Source organism: Pan troglodytes, chromosome 23, assembly GCF_028858775.2.
Source record: "Pan troglodytes isolate AG18354 chromosome 23, NHGRI_mPanTro3-v2.0_pri, whole genome shotgun sequence".
Lineage (NCBI taxonomy): Eukaryota > Metazoa > Chordata > Mammalia > Primates > Hominidae > Pan > Pan troglodytes.
This window is the reverse complement of record NC_086016.1, coordinates 47,649,545-47,670,130: the sequence shown is the minus strand read 5'-3', so window position 1 is coordinate 47,670,130 and position 20,586 is coordinate 47,649,545. Positions and strand designations below refer to the sequence as shown.

The 20,586-nt window shown below is 42.4% G+C and overlaps 1 protein-coding gene across 2 annotated transcripts in view; it reads right to left on the bottom strand.

Moving 5' to 3' along the window:
• The window catches only part of ATXN10 (ataxin 10), a 175,272-nt gene extending 167,084 nt beyond the window's left edge, over positions 1–8,188 (bottom strand). The window contains exon 1 of one of the 2 annotated variants that reach the window (XM_054675394.2): positions 7,295–8,188. In XM_054675394.2, the coding sequence (XP_054531369.1) occupies positions 7,295–7,410 (116 nt within the window). In that variant the 5' untranslated portion in view covers positions 7,411–8,188. 2 annotated transcript variants of the gene reach the window in all.
• Positions 8,189–20,586: the final 12,398 nt, after the last annotated feature.

The following is a 20,586-nucleotide window of genomic DNA, read 5'->3' as shown; positions in this document are numbered from 1 at the left end:
TTGACCTCTAAAGTGCTTAATCTATTCACTTTCTTTATGAAGGTTAGTCAACATATTTATACAACCAAGTAACAATACCAAGTCATTTTTTACCCCTTGAAATCAGTCATCTGTCATATTTAACGTTTCCTGTCCCCTCCTAATTAAAGTCTTTCTTGTATGCTCTCATTTTCTCTCTCATGGCTCAAGAAAATCAGGTGTTCAAGAAAATAATAAAAATACTATTGGATGCTCATTATGTGGTAGGCCTGAAAGTTGGTACTGAAAACAGAGGTAAATAAGAGTCCTGGCCTCTGGCTGCTCTCACTCTAGTGAGACTGGTAGGTAATTAAGTGATTATGTGAAGTTCTTTGAAAGAGGTAAGCACAGAGTGCCAAGGGAATACAGGGCAAAAGCACCTGGAGGTCAGAAACGGCTTTCAAAAGGAAGTGAAATGGTAACTCAACCTTGAGGGAAAATGAAGAGTGTGTATAAGCAAAGGAATGAAGGCTTAAGACATTTATATTTACAAATTTACAAATTTATTTTGTAAATATAAATTACAAATATACATTTTTAGCAAATTACAAATGTGTTAAATTTAATAATTTAATAGCATGTGAGCTACTCCTATGTCAGTAGTTCAAAGTAAGCTACACATAGTTAATTTTATCCTATCGATCACAGCTGCAGCACTAAGCACAGATCTTACATGTATCATGTGCGGTGTGAGTCAATGAATTACATGGTAAACTAATCAACAGCATTTTAGCAATTTGAGTAATTACTGATTGGCTCACTGGAGCTACTGGCTCTTCATTGCTCTATTCAGTTCAGTTCAACATTTACAGAGTACCCAAAATGGGCCAGGCACCCTGCTAAGAAACACCATAAAGTCCCTCCCTTCAAGAAAGGCACTACTGAGTAGGGAAAAAGATACATAAAAGGCTATTTTATTATGAAACAAAAATAGCAGTGAGGGAGGAGTTCACATTTTAAACACATCCCCTCTACTCCTAACAATGTGACTTTTTAAAAATCATAAATACATAGCTTCACATGCCCACCAAAATTCAGTGTCACTCATTTTCATTGTAGCTATTCTAATAGGGATGCAGAGGTACCTTATTATGGTTTTGTTTATAACAGCACTATTGAGATAGGGTTCACGTGGCACACTAAAGTCACCCACTTAAAGTGTACAATTAAATGGATTTTGGTACATTATATTATTAATTTTTTAACTGTGGTAAAATACATATATATAACATAAAATTTGCCATGTTGTTCGTTTTAAGTCTACAGTTCAATGGCTTTAATTATATTCACAATGTTGTACAACTATCACCTCTACTTCCAAAATTTTTTTAACACCCAAATAGAAACTCTGTAAACATGAAGCAGTAACTCCCAATTTCCCCTCTCTCCAAATCCTAGTAACCTCTAATCTACTTTCTGTCTCTACAAGTTTGTCTGTTCTAGGTATTTCATAAAAGCAGAATCATACAGAATTTGTCCTTTTTCATTTTCTTCGGGCACATACCTAAGAGTAAAACTGCTTGGTCATATTCCATGTTTAGCTTTTTGAGGACCCACCAAATTATTTTCCATAGTAGCAGCACCACTTTACATGTCCACTAGCAACACACAAGGGTTCCCATTTCCCCACATCCTCAACGATACTTGTTCTTTTCCATTTTTTGGATAATAGCCATCCTAAACGGCATGCAGTAGTCTCTCACTGAAGTTTTAACTGCATTTCCCTAATAACTAATGATTTGGAGCACTTTATCATACGCTTATTGGCCTTTATTTTTCTTTGTAAAGCACAGATTTTGCCCAATTTTTAAATTGAGTTGTAGGAGTCTTTTTTATTGAGTTGTAGGTAGGAGTACTTCATATATTCTGAAACAACTTCTTTATCATATATATTTTAAATACTTCTCTAAGTCCAGGACTTGCCTTTTTTTTTTAAGACCTTTTGGCCTGAATTTTTTTTTAATTTTTAAACACCAACGAAAACCTCATTTTGTCTAAGCAGATTGAAGAGAAAAAATGAGCTATACTGATAGAAGCTGAAAAAAAAAATTACTGTCTACATGACTAAGAAAAAGACCAAGCAAGTGCAATGAGTAATAAGTTATAGAAATAGCAGCAACTCCACAAGAAACTGATAAGCATCTGCCACTATCAACTCTATGCTAGATGCCAGGCGTACAGTGAATGTGATGTGCCCACTTCATTCAAGAAGCTTATCAGGTGGAAGACCAATGAGGTATCAGTTTAAGTATGAGATGAATTTATAGAAAGCAGCATCCAAATGTTGCATTATTTCAAGAATACTCAAGAGTCAAAATACAATCTCCCCTATAGAAAACTTACTACAGAAGAGCACTATTTCCAGAACTTTCTGTGATGATGGAAATATTCTATATCTGTGCTGTCACATCACATGTGGCCAATGAGCACTTAAAATATGGCTAATGCCAGCCTGGGCAACATGGCGAGACCCCCATCTCTACAAAAAATAAACAAAAATATTATCTGGGCATGGTGGTGTACACCTGTAGTCCCAGCTACTGGGGAAGGACGCAGGAGGATTGCTTGAGCCCAGGAAGTCGAGGATGCAGTGAACTATGATCGTGCCACTGCACTCCAGCTTGGGCAACAGAGTGAGACCCTGTCTCTAAAAAAATAGTAATAAAGGGCAAGGCACGGTGGCTCATGCCTGTAATCCCAGCACTTTGGGAGGCCAAGGCAGGCGGATCACCTGAGGTCGGGAGTTCAAGACCAACCTGACCAACGTGGAGAAACCCCGTCTCTATTAAAAATACAAAATTAGCCAGGTGTGGTGGCGCATGCCTGTAATTCCAACTACTCGGGAAGCTGAGGCAGGTGAATTGCTTGAACCCGGGAGGCGAAGGTTGCAGTGAGCCAAGATCACACCACTGCACTCCAACCTGGGCAACAAGAGTGAAACTCTCTCAAAAAAAAAATAATTATTAAAAATTTAAAAATATGGCTAATGCAACTAAGGAAATGAAACATTAATTTTACTTATTTTCAATTAATTAAGTAGCTACATGTAGCTAGTGGCTACTTAATGAACAGCACAGATGGAGTATGACAACCCATCTCACCTGGCTCTACACTTTGTGGGGTCTGGAGATGCCTCATGGATGCATCATAAAGGCAACTAGCCAGGTACGGTGGCTCATGCCTGTAATCCCAACACTTTGGGAGGCCGAGGCAGGAGGATCACTTGAGGCCAGGAGTTCGAGACCAGCCTGGGCAACATAGTGAGACCCCCTTCTCTAGAAAAAATGCACTCCAACCTGGATGACAAAGTGAGGCCCTGTCTCGAAAAAAAAAAAAAGAAAAATAATTAAAGGAGCAACTAAAATAGAATTTTAAATGTTTGTCTTACTTGTTCAGAAAGAATTTAACATGACTTGCAAAGACTCACAGCAAGATAAATCACTTGTTAAACAAATGTGAAATACGGTGATATCTACATTAAACAAAAAGTATAAAACAAATGTGAGAAAAAAGAATTATCTTACACAGAGAAGAAACAGCTGAGGAATATCTCAATACTGATATTATATGACCATAAGCAATATGTTTAAATTATTTTAGTGACCAAGACACTGTTTAAGAAGTGGGTTACAGAATGCATTTAATACACAGCATGGAGAATTAAGACTGGTGTATTAATGATGTATTGCTACATAGCAAATTAGCCCAAAATTTAGCATTTTAAAACAATAACATTTATGATCTCACACAGATCTGAGAGGCTTAGGGTGTCTCATGAGGTTGCACACGTGGCTGAGGATGTGACTGGAGCTCAGAGGACCTGGTTCCAAGGTAGTTCATCACATGGCTGTTCAAAGGAGGCCTCAGCTCCTCACCACACAGCTCTCTGCATATGGATGCTTGAGTGTCCTCATGACATGGCAGCTGGCTTTGTCAGAGTGGGTGATCCAAGAAAGAGCTAGCAAAGAGGAAACTACGATGCTTTTTATGACCTAGTCTGAGAAGTCGCACACTGTCACTTCTACCATATTCTACTCTTCAGGAGCAAGTCACTAAGTTCAGCCCACACTCAAGGAGAAAAGAATCAACCTCCTCCTCTTGAGAAGGTCAGAGTATCAAAGAATTTGTGGACATATTTAAAATTACCACAATGGGATATAAGAATTTCTTTTCACTTGGGGGCTGCTAAAATTGTAATGAGATCCTGAGATCCCTTTCTCTGGAAACCCCAAAATTACAACTGTCTTCCTGAAATAGCTTCAATTTTTGTTTTTGATAAGACAGGAGATTCAACACAAATGGATTCTTGGTCACTTATAACCTTGTTATATTTTAATAACAGGTCCTAAATAAATGGCATTTACTATGCATAAACCACTATGCTACACATATAATATTACAGATCCTCAAAATAATCTGTCAAAGTGGCTACCATCATCCCGTTTTCAAGAAAAGAAACAAGAAGCCTCACAAACTAAACCAGGATTCATATCGAGGTCTCCATGGTTCCAAAGCCACTGCTCTTCCCACTGCATGACACTTCTATTACTCAAGCTACCACTGACAGAAGTTTGTTTTGTAGCATGGAAGAGCTCAGAAGGACCACCAACTACATTATGTCTATCATTCTTCAAATATAAAATGGAATCCTAGAGAATTAATGTATTCCACCAAAAGAGAAGAATCTCTTAATTACTTTCCTCACTGTTTTTGCTTTTTGTCTGCTGTTTCCTATTTGCTACACTGAGGACTCATTTTGCCTGGCTTTTTGTCTCATCCACCTTCTAACACCTTGGCCCATCCTCCCCCTGGATCCATCTGTGTTCCTGTTCATACTAGACAACAGCCCTATGTCCTCTCTGAAGAGGAGACCCCCAAGGACAAACACTGGCTCCCTGAGCATCAGAACTGGAGGGATCCTCTCAGAGGAGCGGGAGTCTGGGCCCAGCCCCACAAGACCCTTATAATTTGTCCAAAGACAAAGAGAAGCAGTGACAGAACCAGGACCAGAAGCCTGTCGTTATAAACCCTGATCATGAGTTCTCTGCACCACCACACAACTGTGTCTTTCCATGCCAGGACCTGCACATCAGTTCACCTTTCCTGGTCTCCAATCTCTGCCTGGAACAAGGACACTGTCCCAGAACTCAGATGAAATCTGGGAAGCATCCTCATTTCCTCATTCTCCCCCCAACAATCCAATTGGTCCGAGTCCTGTCCATTCAACCTTGTATCTCTCAGTATTTATTCTACTCATCCCCACAATGTCCTAATTTAGGCACTTTTCTCTTTCACATGGGCTTCTGCTACCACTCCTTAAAGGTCCCCCCTGTCTCTAGCTTCGTCCTCTCATTTATTCCCCACAATGGAGGCGGAGGCGGCCAGGAAGATCTAACAGGCAGATCTTATCACGCCACTCCCTTGACAAAAACCATCAATGGTTCTCTGTAACTTCTTTCCTCACAAGAGAGAGTCAAGAAGGGCCTTCTAAACTGGCTCAGGGGCTTGGATTTTCTCCAAGTTATAAAAAGGGAACTGATGTCTGACTAAATGTCTCCTCTGTCCGAGAAACCTTATCTATGTTACTTTACTTAATTGTCTCATCGGTTTTGCAAAATTAACATATGGCCCCTTTGCAGACACTGTTCCTTGTAGTCCTCTCATCTATAACCCAGCACCTGAAATAATCTTAGAAAGCCTCTCCTGGCTCGCCAATCTTCCAACATATCCACATGTTCCCCTGTGCCACCACCTCTTGTATAGATTTCCATTACAATGTGTTTATTTAGCAATTTCCCAAATATGCCTGATAAAAGGGATCACTCACATCATTCCTCTTTGTACCCTCAGACCCCAACAAAAAAATCTGTTTCATAGTAGGTGCTCAATAAATGGTTGATGACTGGGTTATTAACTAAAAGGAGGGTCCATCATGATACAGAAATGCCTAAGCATTAAATCAATAAATACACCTCCCCCAAAGGCCCATAGAGCAGTACCAGGGACTTTTATTAACAGCATGCTTTCAGCAGCTCCACATTTCCCAAAGTGATGTGAGGTAAAGGAAGTGCTCAGACCAGGTGTCCAGTTTAAAGAGAGGAAGTCCTCTAGTGATCACCTAGGCTGACCCAAGTCTCAGTATTTCTTTCTTCAATGTTCCCTCTGCTTTGTACATACATACCCCCACAGCTGTGTTATCTTGTACATACTAGTACAGGAGAGAGCAAGGACTTTCCATTTTCCTACCCCATCACCTAGCACAATAGCTGATACATGGGTAACTACCAACCAATACGTTAAGTGATAATATCAGCTACATTTAGTGCTATGTACAGGTATGTCCTAAGGATTTAATATGCATTATATCTCATTTACTCCTTATGACACTATCACCAGGGAGGTACTGTTCAACTTTACTCCCATTAAATAGACAAGAAAACTGAGGCCCAGAGGACAGAACAAGATCAAACAAGCATTGACTGAGGGCTTCGCACATTTTATATTTTCACATGCTTTATTTCATTTATTCCTCTGTACAATCCAGCAACTAAGCTGTGTATTATAGTCCCATTTTTAGACAAGAATTCTAAGGCCTGGAGAAACTGCACAGTAACACGCAGCTTGCAAGGCCAGGAACCAAAATCCACAACTGTCGACTCCTGGGCACCTTCTCTTTTTGCCTGACTATCTTGCCCCTCAGTGGCATCAGGACTGGACTGGTCTCTCCAGGCCCGTGCTCTTCCACACTGCACAGAGCGCTGCCCCCAGGGGAGATGGTGCAGCCTGGGCGCTAACGCCGAGGAGAAAGGAGTGCCAGTCCCACTCCATGCCTAGAGACTGCCATCCCCGCAACCGCCCAATTCCCGCGTCCGTAACACGGGTCTCTCCCGCTAAAACACACGCTTTATGACTCTGGGGGCCGCGTGGGTCTTGCAGCCAGGGCCTGGCGCAGCCCTCGCACATGACAGGGGCGGCCTAAGCGTGTGTGGGTCAACATCACCGGCACGCCGCGGCAAGGGCTCCCGGGATCGCGGCTTCGCAACCGGACTGGCTGCGGTGGGGGAGCGGGCGCCCGCCCCAGGCCCCGCGGGGACCCACGAGCACGAGGCGGTGCCTGGGAGTCGGGAGGCCTGGGTGGCGCTCAGGCAGCCCGCGCAGGCCTCGCCCTCCGCGTCTCCAGCGAGGCGGGGGCGGCGCCTGGGTCCAGGCCGGGGCCGCCGCGGGAGTCCCGGCCGCCCTCCCCTGCCCGGGGCAGCCCCCCGGCCGGACCCGTTACCGGTTCCGCTGCTCTTTGAAGAGCGCCGTGAGCGCGCGCAGGGCCTCCAAGTCTTGGATGGGCGCCGGCACCATGACGCCCGACAGCCTGGCAGGCGGCGGCCTGGGCGCCGCCATCTTGCCGCTCACAGCTGGGCCGAGCCTGACGAGGAGGAGGAAGGCGAGGAGGACGAAGGGGGAGGATGGCGAGGAGGGAGGAGTAGGATGGGAGGAGGAAGGGGGAGGCCTTGCCCTACACAGCCCTAACCGCCGCCGCCGCTGCAGCCCGCGCTGCCCTGAAGCTGCGCCGCGGCGGGAGAGCTCTAGGCTGAGCCCAGACTCGCCTCAGGCGGGAGGAGGAGACGGCGCCGCGGGGGAGGGGGCGCCGGCGGAAGTCCCGCCTGAGGGGAGGGGGCGCGGCGGAAGTTCTGGGTGAGAGCGGGGAGGGATGCTGGGGGTGATTGACTGGGAAGCGTCGCAGACGGGGCTCCTCCGAGGGGAGGGGACGCCGGGGGGAGGGGGACCTGTGTTGATGTGGCCGTAACAGGGTCTCGGTCTTGGGAGCGGGTATCGGGAACCAGAGGTTCACCCTGAGAAAGAGGGGCGCGTCCTATAGGAGGGTGCCCGCGGACAGAGGGGTCTCCCCCAGGGGAGGGGATCCGGGGGGTAAGGGGCCTGTGGAGGGTGGGGCCGTAACAAGGTCTCGGTCTTGGGAGCGGGTATCGGGGACAGAGGTTCACCTTGAGGAAGAGGGGCCCTCCTGTGGGAGGGGGCCCGCAGACAGAGTGGTCTCCCCCAGGGGAGGACATTCTGGGTGGAGGGGACCCTCTTGGGAGGAGACGCTGACTGAGGGTCTCGGGAACGAAGGGGTCCCGGCAGAGGCTCCCCCTGCTAAGGCTGAAGACCTTGATCCCACTGCTCAAGTGGGTTGATCAGTGCCCCCGCCCGGGTCCACTGGAAGCTGGAGCTGTCTGTCACTAGCTTGCAAGTCTCAGGCCCTGAAAACGCACTTCCCAGTACTTACTGATCATTGCTGATCAGTACCAGACCACTTACCAGGCACTTTGCCTCTAGTGAGTATACATTGCTCCAGCTCCTCAAAGCCTTAAAATACCGTTCGAAGTCAAGAAGCTAAGTTACACAGCAATAGGGTTAGAATTGTTTTTTTTCCTAAGGGAAATGAATATATTTCACAGGAATCAGACAAGGCTTCTCTAGCTGGTGTTGATAACTCACATATTTTCTTTCCACTGCCCTTTATTACAGTGTATATACTTTCAACAAAAATTGTTGCTAAGCCCTGCGCTAGGTGCTGGAGATGTAAAGATTAATAAAAGATAGTTCCAAACCTGAAGGAACCTCACAGACTATTGAGAAGGAGAGAAGCAAACATAACTGAGTATAGTTGTGAACTGCTATAACTGTACAAATTGCTGTGGGACCACTTAAAATATATAAATACATACCCTTTACATTCTGCTTGGAGGGTAGGAGTGTGCTTATAACATGGCGCTTTTAACATTCTTTGCTAAATAAAATGTAAAGATACCAAAAACACCACCAGAGTATGCAGAAAAAGTGAATCCTGGTGGGGCATGGTGGCTCATGCCTGTAATCCCAGCACTTTGGGTGGCCAAGGCAGGAGGATTACTTGAGCCCAGGAGGTCGAGGCTGCAGTGAGCTGTGATCACACCACTGCACTCCAGCCTGGGTGGCAGAATGATACCCTGTATCAAAAAAAAAAAAAAAAAAAAAAAAAAGGAGGGAGGGAAATGAATGCTGCTGCACAAGCAAGTTACTTGATATTGTCATTCAGTTTACCCATTTAATTGAGTATGTATTTATTCATTCCACGAATATTGCGGTGTACTATGTGCCAGGTATTAGATCACTTATTAGTAGCAGTGCTCAAGACAATGCAAAATGTTTAACACTCCTTAAGCTAGCAGGGCAAAATCTCTTAATTTTCCCTTGAGGAGCACAGGATAGTAAAATGTACTTGTTATGCACCAAAATCCTGATCTTTAGGCCAGACACGGTGGCTCATGCCTGTAATCCCAGCACTTTGGGAGGCCGAGGCGGGCAGATCACTTGAGGTCAGGAGTTCAAGACCAGTCTGGCCAACATGGCAAAACCCCCTTTCTACTAAAAATTAGCCAGGCATGGTGGCGGGTGCCTGTAGTCCCAGCTATTTGGGAGGCTGAGATAAGGGAATTGCTTGAACCTGGAAGGCACACGTTGCACTGAGCTGAGATCATACCACTGCATTCCAGCCTGGGCAACAGAGGGAGACTCTGTCTCAAACAAACAAACAAAAAAACCTGGCCTTTAGTTTTCTTATTCTCAAATGTAACAACATTCCCAGAAAAATATTCCCTATAATATTCATACTTCTTGCCTGGAATATTGTAATATATTCCTGATTGGCCTTTTGGCCTCTGCTCTTGCTTCCTTACGTTTTAGATCCTTTAAAAAATATTTCAACATTTAACTCTGCCCAAAACCCTCTAAGGGATTTCCATTTCACTCAGAGTAAAAGCCAAGTTCTTCCAATAGAAAAGCCCCTAAATGACCTGCCTCCTCCTTCGCCATCACCTCCAGCCCCTGTGGGCTCTAATCACATCTATTAGCCTCTTCCTCTTCCATTGTGCTTCAGCCATACTGACCTCCTTATTGTCCTCTGTCTATTTAAAAGGAATAAGCTGAGGTAAAATCAATATAAAGAGTTTATTTGGGCCAACGTGAGCACTGCAGTCCAGGACACACATCCAAGTTGCCTTGGGGAGTGCTCTGGAGAACGAAAGAGAAGCTCAACTTTTTAAAGAAAAAAGGACAAATCAGGAGAGAGGGTGATTTAAAAGGTTGTTTGTCATGAATTCGCATTGGTTTAAGAAATAATGTTGGTTAATGATTGGCTGTACAATGTTGAACTATAGATTGTATGCCATTGTGTAGCTAGTTGACATCAGTTCGTCTAGAGGCCAAATAGAATGTGGCTTCAAGAGGTAATTGGGCCAGGCATGGTGGTTCATGCCTGTAGTCTCAGTGCTTTGGGTGGCTGAGGCAGGAGGATTGCTTGAGCCTAGGAGTCTGAGACCAGCCTGCACAACATAGTGTGAGACCCCCCATCTCTACGAAAAAATTTTTAAAAAATTAGGCATGGTGGTACATGGCAATAGTCCCAGCTACTCCAGAGGCTGAAATGGGAGGATTCATTGAGCCTAGGAGTTGAAGGCTTCGGTGAGCTATTACCACACCACTGCAGTCCAGCCTGGGTAATAGAGTGAGACCCTGTCTTTAAAAAATAGTAATAATTCTTTTTAAAAGGAGGTAACTATTCAGCTCAAGGAGGAGAGACATGATTGGTGTTTCATTCCAGTGCTTCTCTAGGCCCGATCATTTAACGGAAATCATATTCCTCAGATAAAGTTTTGTTTTTCCTTTTTTTTTTTTTTAATCCCATAACTCGACCAGGAAAAGAACCCTCCTGCCTTAGGAGTTTGTATATGCTGGTGTTTTTGTTTTTGTTTTTGTATAGAACAACTCCTCACAAACATCTCCATGACTTGCTTCCTTATTTCCTTCAACTACCTGTTCAAATGATCTTTTAACAACCTTCCTGATCAATCTATTTAAAATTGTAACAGGCTACCCAAATTCCTGATCCCCAGGAATTTTCCGCATAGCACTTAATACTTCATATATAACTTACTTTTCTATTTTGTTTATTGTTGCTTATCTATTTCACTTACTACTAGAATGTAAGCTCTACAAGGGTAGAGATTTTTGTCTCTTTGGGTTATTTTTGTATCTCCAGCCCAGCACCTAGAAAAAGACCTACTATGTGGTAATTGCTCAATAAAAGTTGAATTAACAAAGAATCTTTTTAACTATATCAGCAGAGGCCGGACGCGGTGGCTCATGCCTGCTCACGGTTGTAATCCCAGCACTTTGGGAGGCGGAGGCAGGCAGATCACCTGAGGTCAGCAGTTTGAGACCAGCCTGGCCAACATGGTGAAACCCCCATCTCTACTAAAAATACAGAAAAAACTTGGCCAGGCATGGTGGCAGGCACCTGTAATCCCAGCTACTCAGGACGCTGAGGCAGGAGAATCACTTGAGCCCGGGAGGCAGAGGTTGCAGTGAGCTGAGAGCACGCCATTACACTCCAGCCTGGGTGACAGAGCAAGACTCCATCTCTAAATAAATAAATAAATAAATAAATATACATATATATATCTGCAGAAAGGAGAAAGGAGATAGCATGCCTCTAGAAGAAGTGCAATAATCCAAAAAGTACAGAAAAGGAGGCTGATGGAAAAAGAAGAAAAATTATAAGGGAAAAGATTAAAACAGAGAGATTAACAGGACAGACAAAAAGTAGAAATACGCATAAGAGAAACGAAAGGAAATTAAACAGGTCAAACAGTGGATGTTATTGACTGCCCAAAATCGACTAGAGGATTTCAACCTTGACTGAATTGACAGAACCAAGTTAATATTTCACTAGGGCTAAATGACATTGTTAATGTTATATAGCTGTTTGACTTAGACAAACCAGATGAACATGCCACCATGTTGATGTACGTGAATTCAACTTCAAATGAAATTTGTGATATAAATTTGTACCTTGAGCCCACTGCAGAAGAATTGAATCAGCAATGACTCAGTAATCAAGAAGGAAGTAAATACAAAGAAAAGAAAAGGAAGGAAGGCAAAAAAGAAAATCTGAGAAGAAAGTAGATGAGGTGCAAGGCAAAAACAGATTTGGACCAAAGTGCATATGATTTTGGCAAGGAAAAGAGAGAGGAAGTAAGTGAATACTGGTAAAGAGAACAGAAGATGAGGCCGGGTGCGGTGGCTCACACCTGTAATCCCAGCACTTTTGGAGGCCAGGGCGGGTGGATCATGAGGTCAGGAGATCGAGACCATCCTGGCTAACAAGGTGAAACCCGTCTTTACTAAAAATACAAAAAATTAGCCAGGCATGGTGGTGGGCACCTGTAGTCCCAGCTACTCGGGAGGCTGAGGCAGGAGAACGGTGTGTACCTGGGAGGCGGAGCTTGCAGTGAGCTGAGATCACACCACTGCACTGCAGCCTGGACAACAGAGCGAGACTCTGTCTCAAAAAAAAAAAAAAAAAAAAAAGAGAGACTGAGTAGAAGATAAGTGACAAGTGGATAGAAAAATGTGTGCTTCTGCTGGCTTTTCTGTTGGAAACTTCCTTCTTAGCATCTCTGCCTACAATGCTCTTGCTAGAAAGCTTTTGTCATATATCACCAACTCCACAAGATCTCATGTGTTCTTCAGAAGAATCTCTGGTCAGCCTGTGCCTCTCTTTTGGCACTGACTTTCCATAGTCAGCCTGTGCTATAGATGTGTGTTTATGCCCTCCTCTTCCACATCTGAGGTCCCTCAAGGCAGGGATTTTCTCATCTTCATCCCAGCCCTGTGCTTAGAAGCAATGCTATCAGTATCTGTTGAATGGAAAACTCTGGAGATTGAGAAAAAGGAGAAAAAAATAACAGAGTAGTGTACTTGTTCAGAGCAGGGATTGGCACACTATCACCTATGAGCCAAACTCTTCCCGCCACCTATTTTCATAAATAAAATTGTGTTAGAAACTGTCATAGTCATTCATTTACATATTCTCTGTGGCCACTTTGACACTAAAGTGGCAGAATTGACTTGTTGTTACAGAGACTGTATGGCCTCCAAAGCCTAAAATATTAACTATATGGTTCTTTTTAGAAAAGGTTTGCCAACTTCTGGTAAAGAACATGAGCTCTGGAGTCAGACAGACCTGGGTGATGCGAATCCCTCTTTTATCTCTTAGCACCTGAACTTCGACAAGTAACCATCTCTTTAAGCCTTTTTTTTTTTTCATTTGTAAAATGGAATAGTAATAGCACCTATTTAATTAAATTGTTGGGAAGATTTGATGATAGTCAATTCAGAGTCTGTCATATGTTTAGCTTAGTTCAATACGTGTTAACAGCGAACTGTGTGGTGTAAAAGTGAGAAAGTAGAAAGAACGAAGTGGGCAAGGAGATCAAAAGCTGTTAGGTAGTTGGGCAAATGAGAAACAGTAGGAAACACGTAGGAAATCGTGAGTAGGGTCAAGATATAATTGGTAATAAGTGACTGACAATAGACTACCGGTATTTGAGGTGATCATTCTGATGTTAGTAATAGTTGCCTTGTGGGGATCAATTATTTTTATGTAATTTGTAAAGTTATTAAGCTATTCCTTATGATTGTTACCAATCCATTTTACATTTTATTTTTCATATTTCAATTTAACCAGAAGATTTGAGCATCTATCATGGACTATATTAGAACCTAGTCTTATGAAGACGAATAATATAATACCTCAGTCATGAATAACCTCTGAGTCTATTAAAGGAAAACAGAAATATATACTGATAAGATAGCATAATAAATCATGTCAGAAAAAAGATGTATAAAGAGCTAAGAAGCTGGAGAGATGAAGAAATACAACTAGAGAAACCATGTAAGCTGAATCTTAAATAATTGTATGAGCACTAGACAAACAAAGGTGGAAATACATTCCAGAAAATGAAGCACCAAAATATAGCCTCAAACCAGCTGACTTTATATATGGTTCTACCAAACATGGAGAAAAGATGTAATCTCTGCCTTATACAAGAAGCTTCATAAAACAGAAAAAGCTTCACTTCTGGTAATGTCACGCCAAGTTATTTAAAGCTATCCTCTGAATGAGAAAAACTTTTATTTTAAACCCAAATGAAATATTTCAAAAACCTCTTTGTCACCTGGTTGATCCAAGGAACCAAAACACCTGAATTGGGATTAAGACAGACCCAGAATGGTGGCACATTTAGACATATGACAGAAGCAAATGAAAACCATCTTTGGAAGAATGTGCCATCCTAAGCATCAAATTATTTCTAAAAATACTTCTCAAATAGAGTGAACAACACAAAAATAACTCACTCTACAGGGAAACCAGAAATTATAAGAACCAGCAGAAGCAACATACAACAGAAACTGATCCACAAAAACTTAAGCTATTGGAATGGAACATGGCAATGACACAACAGGTTTACTATGTTCAAAGAAATAATTCGGCCAGGCGCAGTGGCTCACGCCTGTAATCCCAGCACTTTGGGAGGCTGAGGTGGGCAGATCATGAGGTCAGGAATTCGAGACCAGCCTGGCCAACATGGTGAAACCCCGTCCCTACTAAAAATACAAAAAATTAGCCGGGCGCGGTGGCATGCACCTGTAATCCCAGCTACTTGGGAGGCTGAGGCAGGAGAATTACTTGAACCCAGGAGGCAGAGGTTGCAGTGAGCCGAGACCACGCCACTGCACTCTAGCCTGGGCAACAGAGTGAGACTCCATCTCAAAAAAGAAAAAAGAAATAGTTCAAAAGTCCAAGCAAGGTATTGAACTATAAAAAGTGAAATAGTGTATTTATATAATAAATAAATAGAAATTCTGGAACTGAAATTAGAAATAACACAGTAACAACTCAATTGATGGGATTAAAACAGGTTAGAGAGACCTAAAGAGAGAATAAATGAACTGGAAGATTTAGAAAGAAACTATCCAGAATGAAGAAATTAAAATACAAAAAATACAGAAGAGCTAAGAGATGCAGAAAATAAGTTGAGAAAGTCTAACACATGTAACTGGAGTCTCAAAAGGAGAAAGAAACAGGACAGAGGCAATACCTAGGAGAATAGCTGAGAATCTGCCAAAACTGATGAAAGATTCCAAACCACAGATTCAAGAAGCTCAATGAATAGAAAGCAGAATACACGAAAAGAAATCTAAATATAGACACACCATATATTCACTTCTAGTGAAGTTATGGAAAAAGACAAAGACAAAATCTGATAAGAAGCCACAGGGGAATAAAAAGACAGTTTATTTTTAAAGGAGTGAGGATTCAGTAAGCTGTATCCTCCACAGAAACGCTGGAAACCAAAATAGTGGAATGCTATCTTCAATGTGCTGAAAAATAAAAATAACTGCCAACAGATCCATGGTAAAGGAAATACAAAAGAGTGTGAATTAGAGACAAAAACAATCCCAGATGGAAGATGAGAGACACAGAAAGGAATAAAGAAGACTGAGAATGGTATTTACCATCCGCTTCATCTAAATGAACATCCAAAGTACAAAACAATCATAAAGCAACAATGTCTCATAGGGTTTAAAATAAAAAATTAAAATATTCATGACATGGCTCTGCTCCAAACCATCATAACACTACCTGGGACTTTTGCCTTCTGCTGTCCCAACTAGTGACCCCAGGACTCTCAAAAGACCACCTCTGTAGGAACAGGCCCAGGTTTATCTCCTGCCTAAGGACTTCCTCTGCCTTACACTTCCCAGCAGCCAAGATCACAGAAAGTCAAAGGCCAGCAAAGAAAGAAAATCCATTGACAGGAAAGAAGGGAAATCCATTGAGAACAGTCTGTAAAAGCCAGAACGGTTTTTTGTGAAATGAGCTTTGTCAAGTCAATCAGTACCAAACAAGATTTGGATATTATTGGCACTCTGTGCTCCCTCTGCCTGAACTGGGAACTCCTCTATTAGTTTTGACATTATCTGGTATTGAACCTTACTTATAAACATCTGGTAGAAAACTATGGAAGAGAAACTTGCAAATGCCATTCTGAATGGGGCCATCATTGAGACAGTGGTTTAGGCCAGGACTATTCAAAGTGCTCTGCGGACCAATTCATGACAAGCTTCCACTTCTGGGTAAGATGGACAAAGACCCTACTTGGTGACCCCCACACTTATGTACCCCATAGTAAATAATCATAAAACCTAGCTATACTACAAAAAACCACCACCTGAAGGGCTTGAGAGTGAACAGACGCAGACTCTGATGAGGAGCGCCTCCTCACTTGGAGGAAGGGAGATGGGGAGCTATACAAGTAGGTTCACATCTACGTAGCTTTTAGCCTGGGACTAATTGTAGCACGTGGATGTGCACAGCAATGGTTGGGGGCACATGTGCAAAACTCTGCATTCTTTCTGGCCTGGGGAAACATAAAAGTAAATGTATGAAAATGTGAACACTGAAGAGAATGGGAAAAATCCCAAAAGAGAAAGAGCCAGAGAGGGTGCTGTGGTTTGAGTGTTTCTCCCGTCCAAAACTCATGTTGAGATTTTAATCCCCAGTGTGGCGGTATTGGCAGGTAGGGCCTTTAAGGAGTGACTGGTTCATGAGAGCTGTCCTCATGAATGGATTAATCTATTCATAGAATAATGGATTAATTGGTTATCTTGGGAGTGGGTCTGGTGGCTTTATAAGAAGAGGAAGAGAGACCTGAGCTAGTACCCTCAGCCCCCTCACTATGTGATACCCTGCACTGCCTTGGGACTCTGGAGAGAGTCCCCTTCAGCAAGAAGGCTCTCGCCAAATGCAGCCCCTCAATTTTGGACTTTTCAGCCTCCGTAACTGTAAGAAATAAATTTCTTTTCTTTATAAATTACCCAGTTTCAGATATTCTGTTATAAGCAGCAGGAAATGCACCAAGATAGAGGGGATCCCCAAATTAATTATATCCGTATAGCTGACTGCCCACTTAATAAACCTTATCATGTGGTGTAGACCCAAAGCAGCTCAACTAAATACAAAAGATCTGACGCAAAACTGGAACTGCCCCTGAAGAAATAGAGTTTTCAGCCCAAGCCCACATAAGAAAATTGTCTATGAAAACAAAGGAAACAACACTCCACAGAGGAAAATAACAGAATCCAGAATCCCCACAGCTTACTATTAATAGTATCAAAATACAATCCAAAAGTTACCTGAAATACAAATATGAAATTAGAGAACATTCTCAAGAGAAAAGAAAATCAAATCCATCCATGAGATGAACTAGATGTGAGAACTGACAGATTTTAAAGCAACGATTGTAACTAAATTAAATGAGGTAAAACAAAACATGACTTCAGTGAATAAAAACCTCAAGAGAGAAAATGATCAATCTCAGTGAGAAATAGAAATGATTAAAAAGGGCTGGACATGATGGCTCACGCCTGTAATCCCAACACTTTGGGAGGCCAAGGCAGGCAGATCACTTGAGGCCAGGAGTTCAAGTATGAGCACCTGGCCTAAAAAATATATATATTTTAAACAACAAAGAGAAAGAATCTCAGGGACCTGTTAGAGGATATCAGATTTTCAAATATTAGTGTAATTGCAAGGCTAGAAGGGCAGGAAAGAGAAAACAGGATCCCCCAAAAAAAGTATTTGAAGAAATAATAGCCAAAATTTTCCAAATTTGGTGAAAGGTGGAATCTTGCAAATATAAGATGCTAAACTAACATCAAACAAAATCAACATAAAGAAGCCTATGCTAAGACACATCACACTAGTGAAAGTCAAAGAAAGAGAGCAAACAAACATCTTGATAGCATCAACATAAAAATGACATACACAGAAAAACAATTATTGATTCATGACTGCTTCTTATCAGAAACCATGGAGTCCAGAAGATAGTGGAACATTTGTAACCTCCTGAAGGAAAAAAAAAACTATCAATCAGGAATTCTACATCCAGAAAAAATATTATTCTAGAATAAAAACAATATAAAGACATGTTCAGATAAAATAAAACTAAGAGATGGCCTCACCAACAGAACTGTACCACGAGAAATGCTAAAGGAACTTCTTCATGCTGAGGGAAATTATATCAGATGGAAACTCAAATCCTCAGAAAAGCTGACAAGTATTAGACATGGTAAATAGCTGGGTAAATACAAATAATTTTTCCCATTTGCATTTTTCTTCTCATTTGTTTTATAAACCATATAATGGTTCATAGCAAAAATTAAGCATATTCATGTGAGGTGTATAATGTATGTAGATGTATTACATGTAACAACAATAACAAAGGACAGAGGGGGATACTGACCTGTAAGTTCATTGTATATTACATTCCTTAGGGTAGCCATTAAAAAATATAAGGAATTATAGCTAAGAGGCTAATGGGAAAATCAAAATGTAATTCTGAAAAGCATTCAAGTGAGAAAAAAGAAGAGGAACTGAAAGGGGGAATACAGAGAAGACAAACAGAAAACAAAGGCCAGGTGTGGTGGCTCATACCTGTAACCCCAGCACTTTGGGAGCCCAAGGCAAGAGGATCACTTGAGCTCAGGAGTTCAAGACCATCCTGGGCAACATTGTGAGACCCCATCTCTAAAAAAATTTTTTTAAAACTTAGCCAGGTATGGTGGTGCAGGCCTTAGTCCCAGCTACTTGGGAGGCTGAAGTTGGGGGATCCCTTGCTTGGAGGGCAAGACTGCAGTAAGCTGTGATTGTGCCACTGCACTCCAGCCTGGATAACAGAGTGAGACCCTGTCTCTAAATAAATACATAAATATAAATAAAATGATAGACCCAGCCCAATCATATCAATAATTACAATAAAGTATAATGGAATAAACACTGATTAAATATTAGATATTATCAGCCAGGCGCGGTGGCTCATGCCTGTAATCCCAGCATTTTGGGAGGCCAAGGCAGGTGGATCACCTGATGTCAGGAGTTCAAGACCAGCCTGGCCAACACGGTGAAACCCTGTCTCTACTAAAAATACAAAACTTAGCCAGGCATGGTGGTGGATGCCTGTAATCCCAGCTACTCGGGAGGCTGAGGCAGGAGAATTGCTTGAACCTGGGAGGCAGAGGTTGCAGTCAGCCGAGATTGAGCCACTGCCCTCCAGCCTGGACAGAGCCAGACTTCATCTCAAAAAATAAATAAATAAATAATAGGCTGGGTGTGGTGGCTCACACTTGCAATCCCAGCATTTTGGGAAGCCAAGGCGGGAAGATTGCTTGAGCTCAGGAGTTTGAGACCAGCCTGGGCAATGTGGCAAGACCCTGTCTCTGCTAAAAAGTTAAAAAAAAAAATTTGCTGGTTGTGGTGGTGCACACCTGTAGTCCCAGCTACTCAGGAGGCTGCGGTGGGAGGATTGCTTAAGCCCAAGAGGTCAAGGCTGCAATGAGCTGTGATCGTACCACTGCACTCCAGCCTAGGTGACAGAGCAAGACCGTATCTCAATTTAAAAATAAAAGGGCCAGGCTAGGTGGCTCATGCCTGTAATCCCAGCACTTTGGGAGGCCGAGGTGGGTGGATCACTTGAGGTCAGGAATTCAAGACCAGCCTGGCCCAACATGACGAAACCTTGTCTCTACTAAAAATACAAAAATTATTTGTGCGTGGTGGTGCATACCTGTAATCCCAGCTACTTGGGAGACTGAGGCAGGAGAATAGCCTGAACCTGGAAGGCAGAGGTCGCAGTGAGCCGAGATTGCACCACTGCACTCCAACCTGGGCAACAGAGCAAGACTGCATCTTGAAAACAAAAACAAACAGAAAATAATAAAAAGGGCATATTGTGAACAACTTTATAATAATAAAGTTTCACAAAACCTATGTGAAATGGTCAAATTCCCTAAAAGACACAAATTACCAACTCATTCAAGAAAAAATACAAAACTTAAACAGTCTGATAATCAATTAAATAAATTGAACTTATAAATAAAAACCTTCCCATAAAGCAACCCCAGGCTGACATGGCTTCAATGATAAATACTATCCCTCATTTAAGGAAGAAACAACACCAATTCTACACAAACTCTTTCAGAAAAGAGAGAGGGAACACTTCCTAACTTATTTTATACAAGGCTATTATTACTCTGACTCTAAAACCAGGCAAAAGCTTTACACACACACACACACATATATATACACACACACACACACAATCCCTGCAGACAGGCCGGGCGCGGTGGCTCACCCCTGTAATCACAACACTTTGGGAGGCCAAGGTCGGTGGATCATGAGGTCAGGAGTTCGAGACTAGCCTGGCCAAGATGGTGCAACCCCATCTCTACTAAAAATACAAAAATTAGCTGGGCATGGTAGTGGGCACCTGTAATCCCAGCTACTCGGGAGGGTGAGGCAAGAGAACCTCTTGAACCTGGGAGGCAGAAGTTGCAGTGAGCCAAGATCATGCCACTGCACTCTAGCCTGGGCAACAGAGCAAGACTCCATCTCAAAAAAAAAAAAAAATCTCTGCAGACCAATATTCCTAACTATCATAGACACAAAAATCCTTAACAAAATATTAGCAAATTAAATCAAACCATCTATAGAAAGAATAAGGCATCAAGACCAGGTGGGGTGTATTTGGGGAATTCAAGATTAGTTTAACTTCTAAAATGATTTAAAAGTTTGGTGAATCAATATGATTCACCATATTAATAGAATAAAAAAGAAAAGTGTATGATCATTTC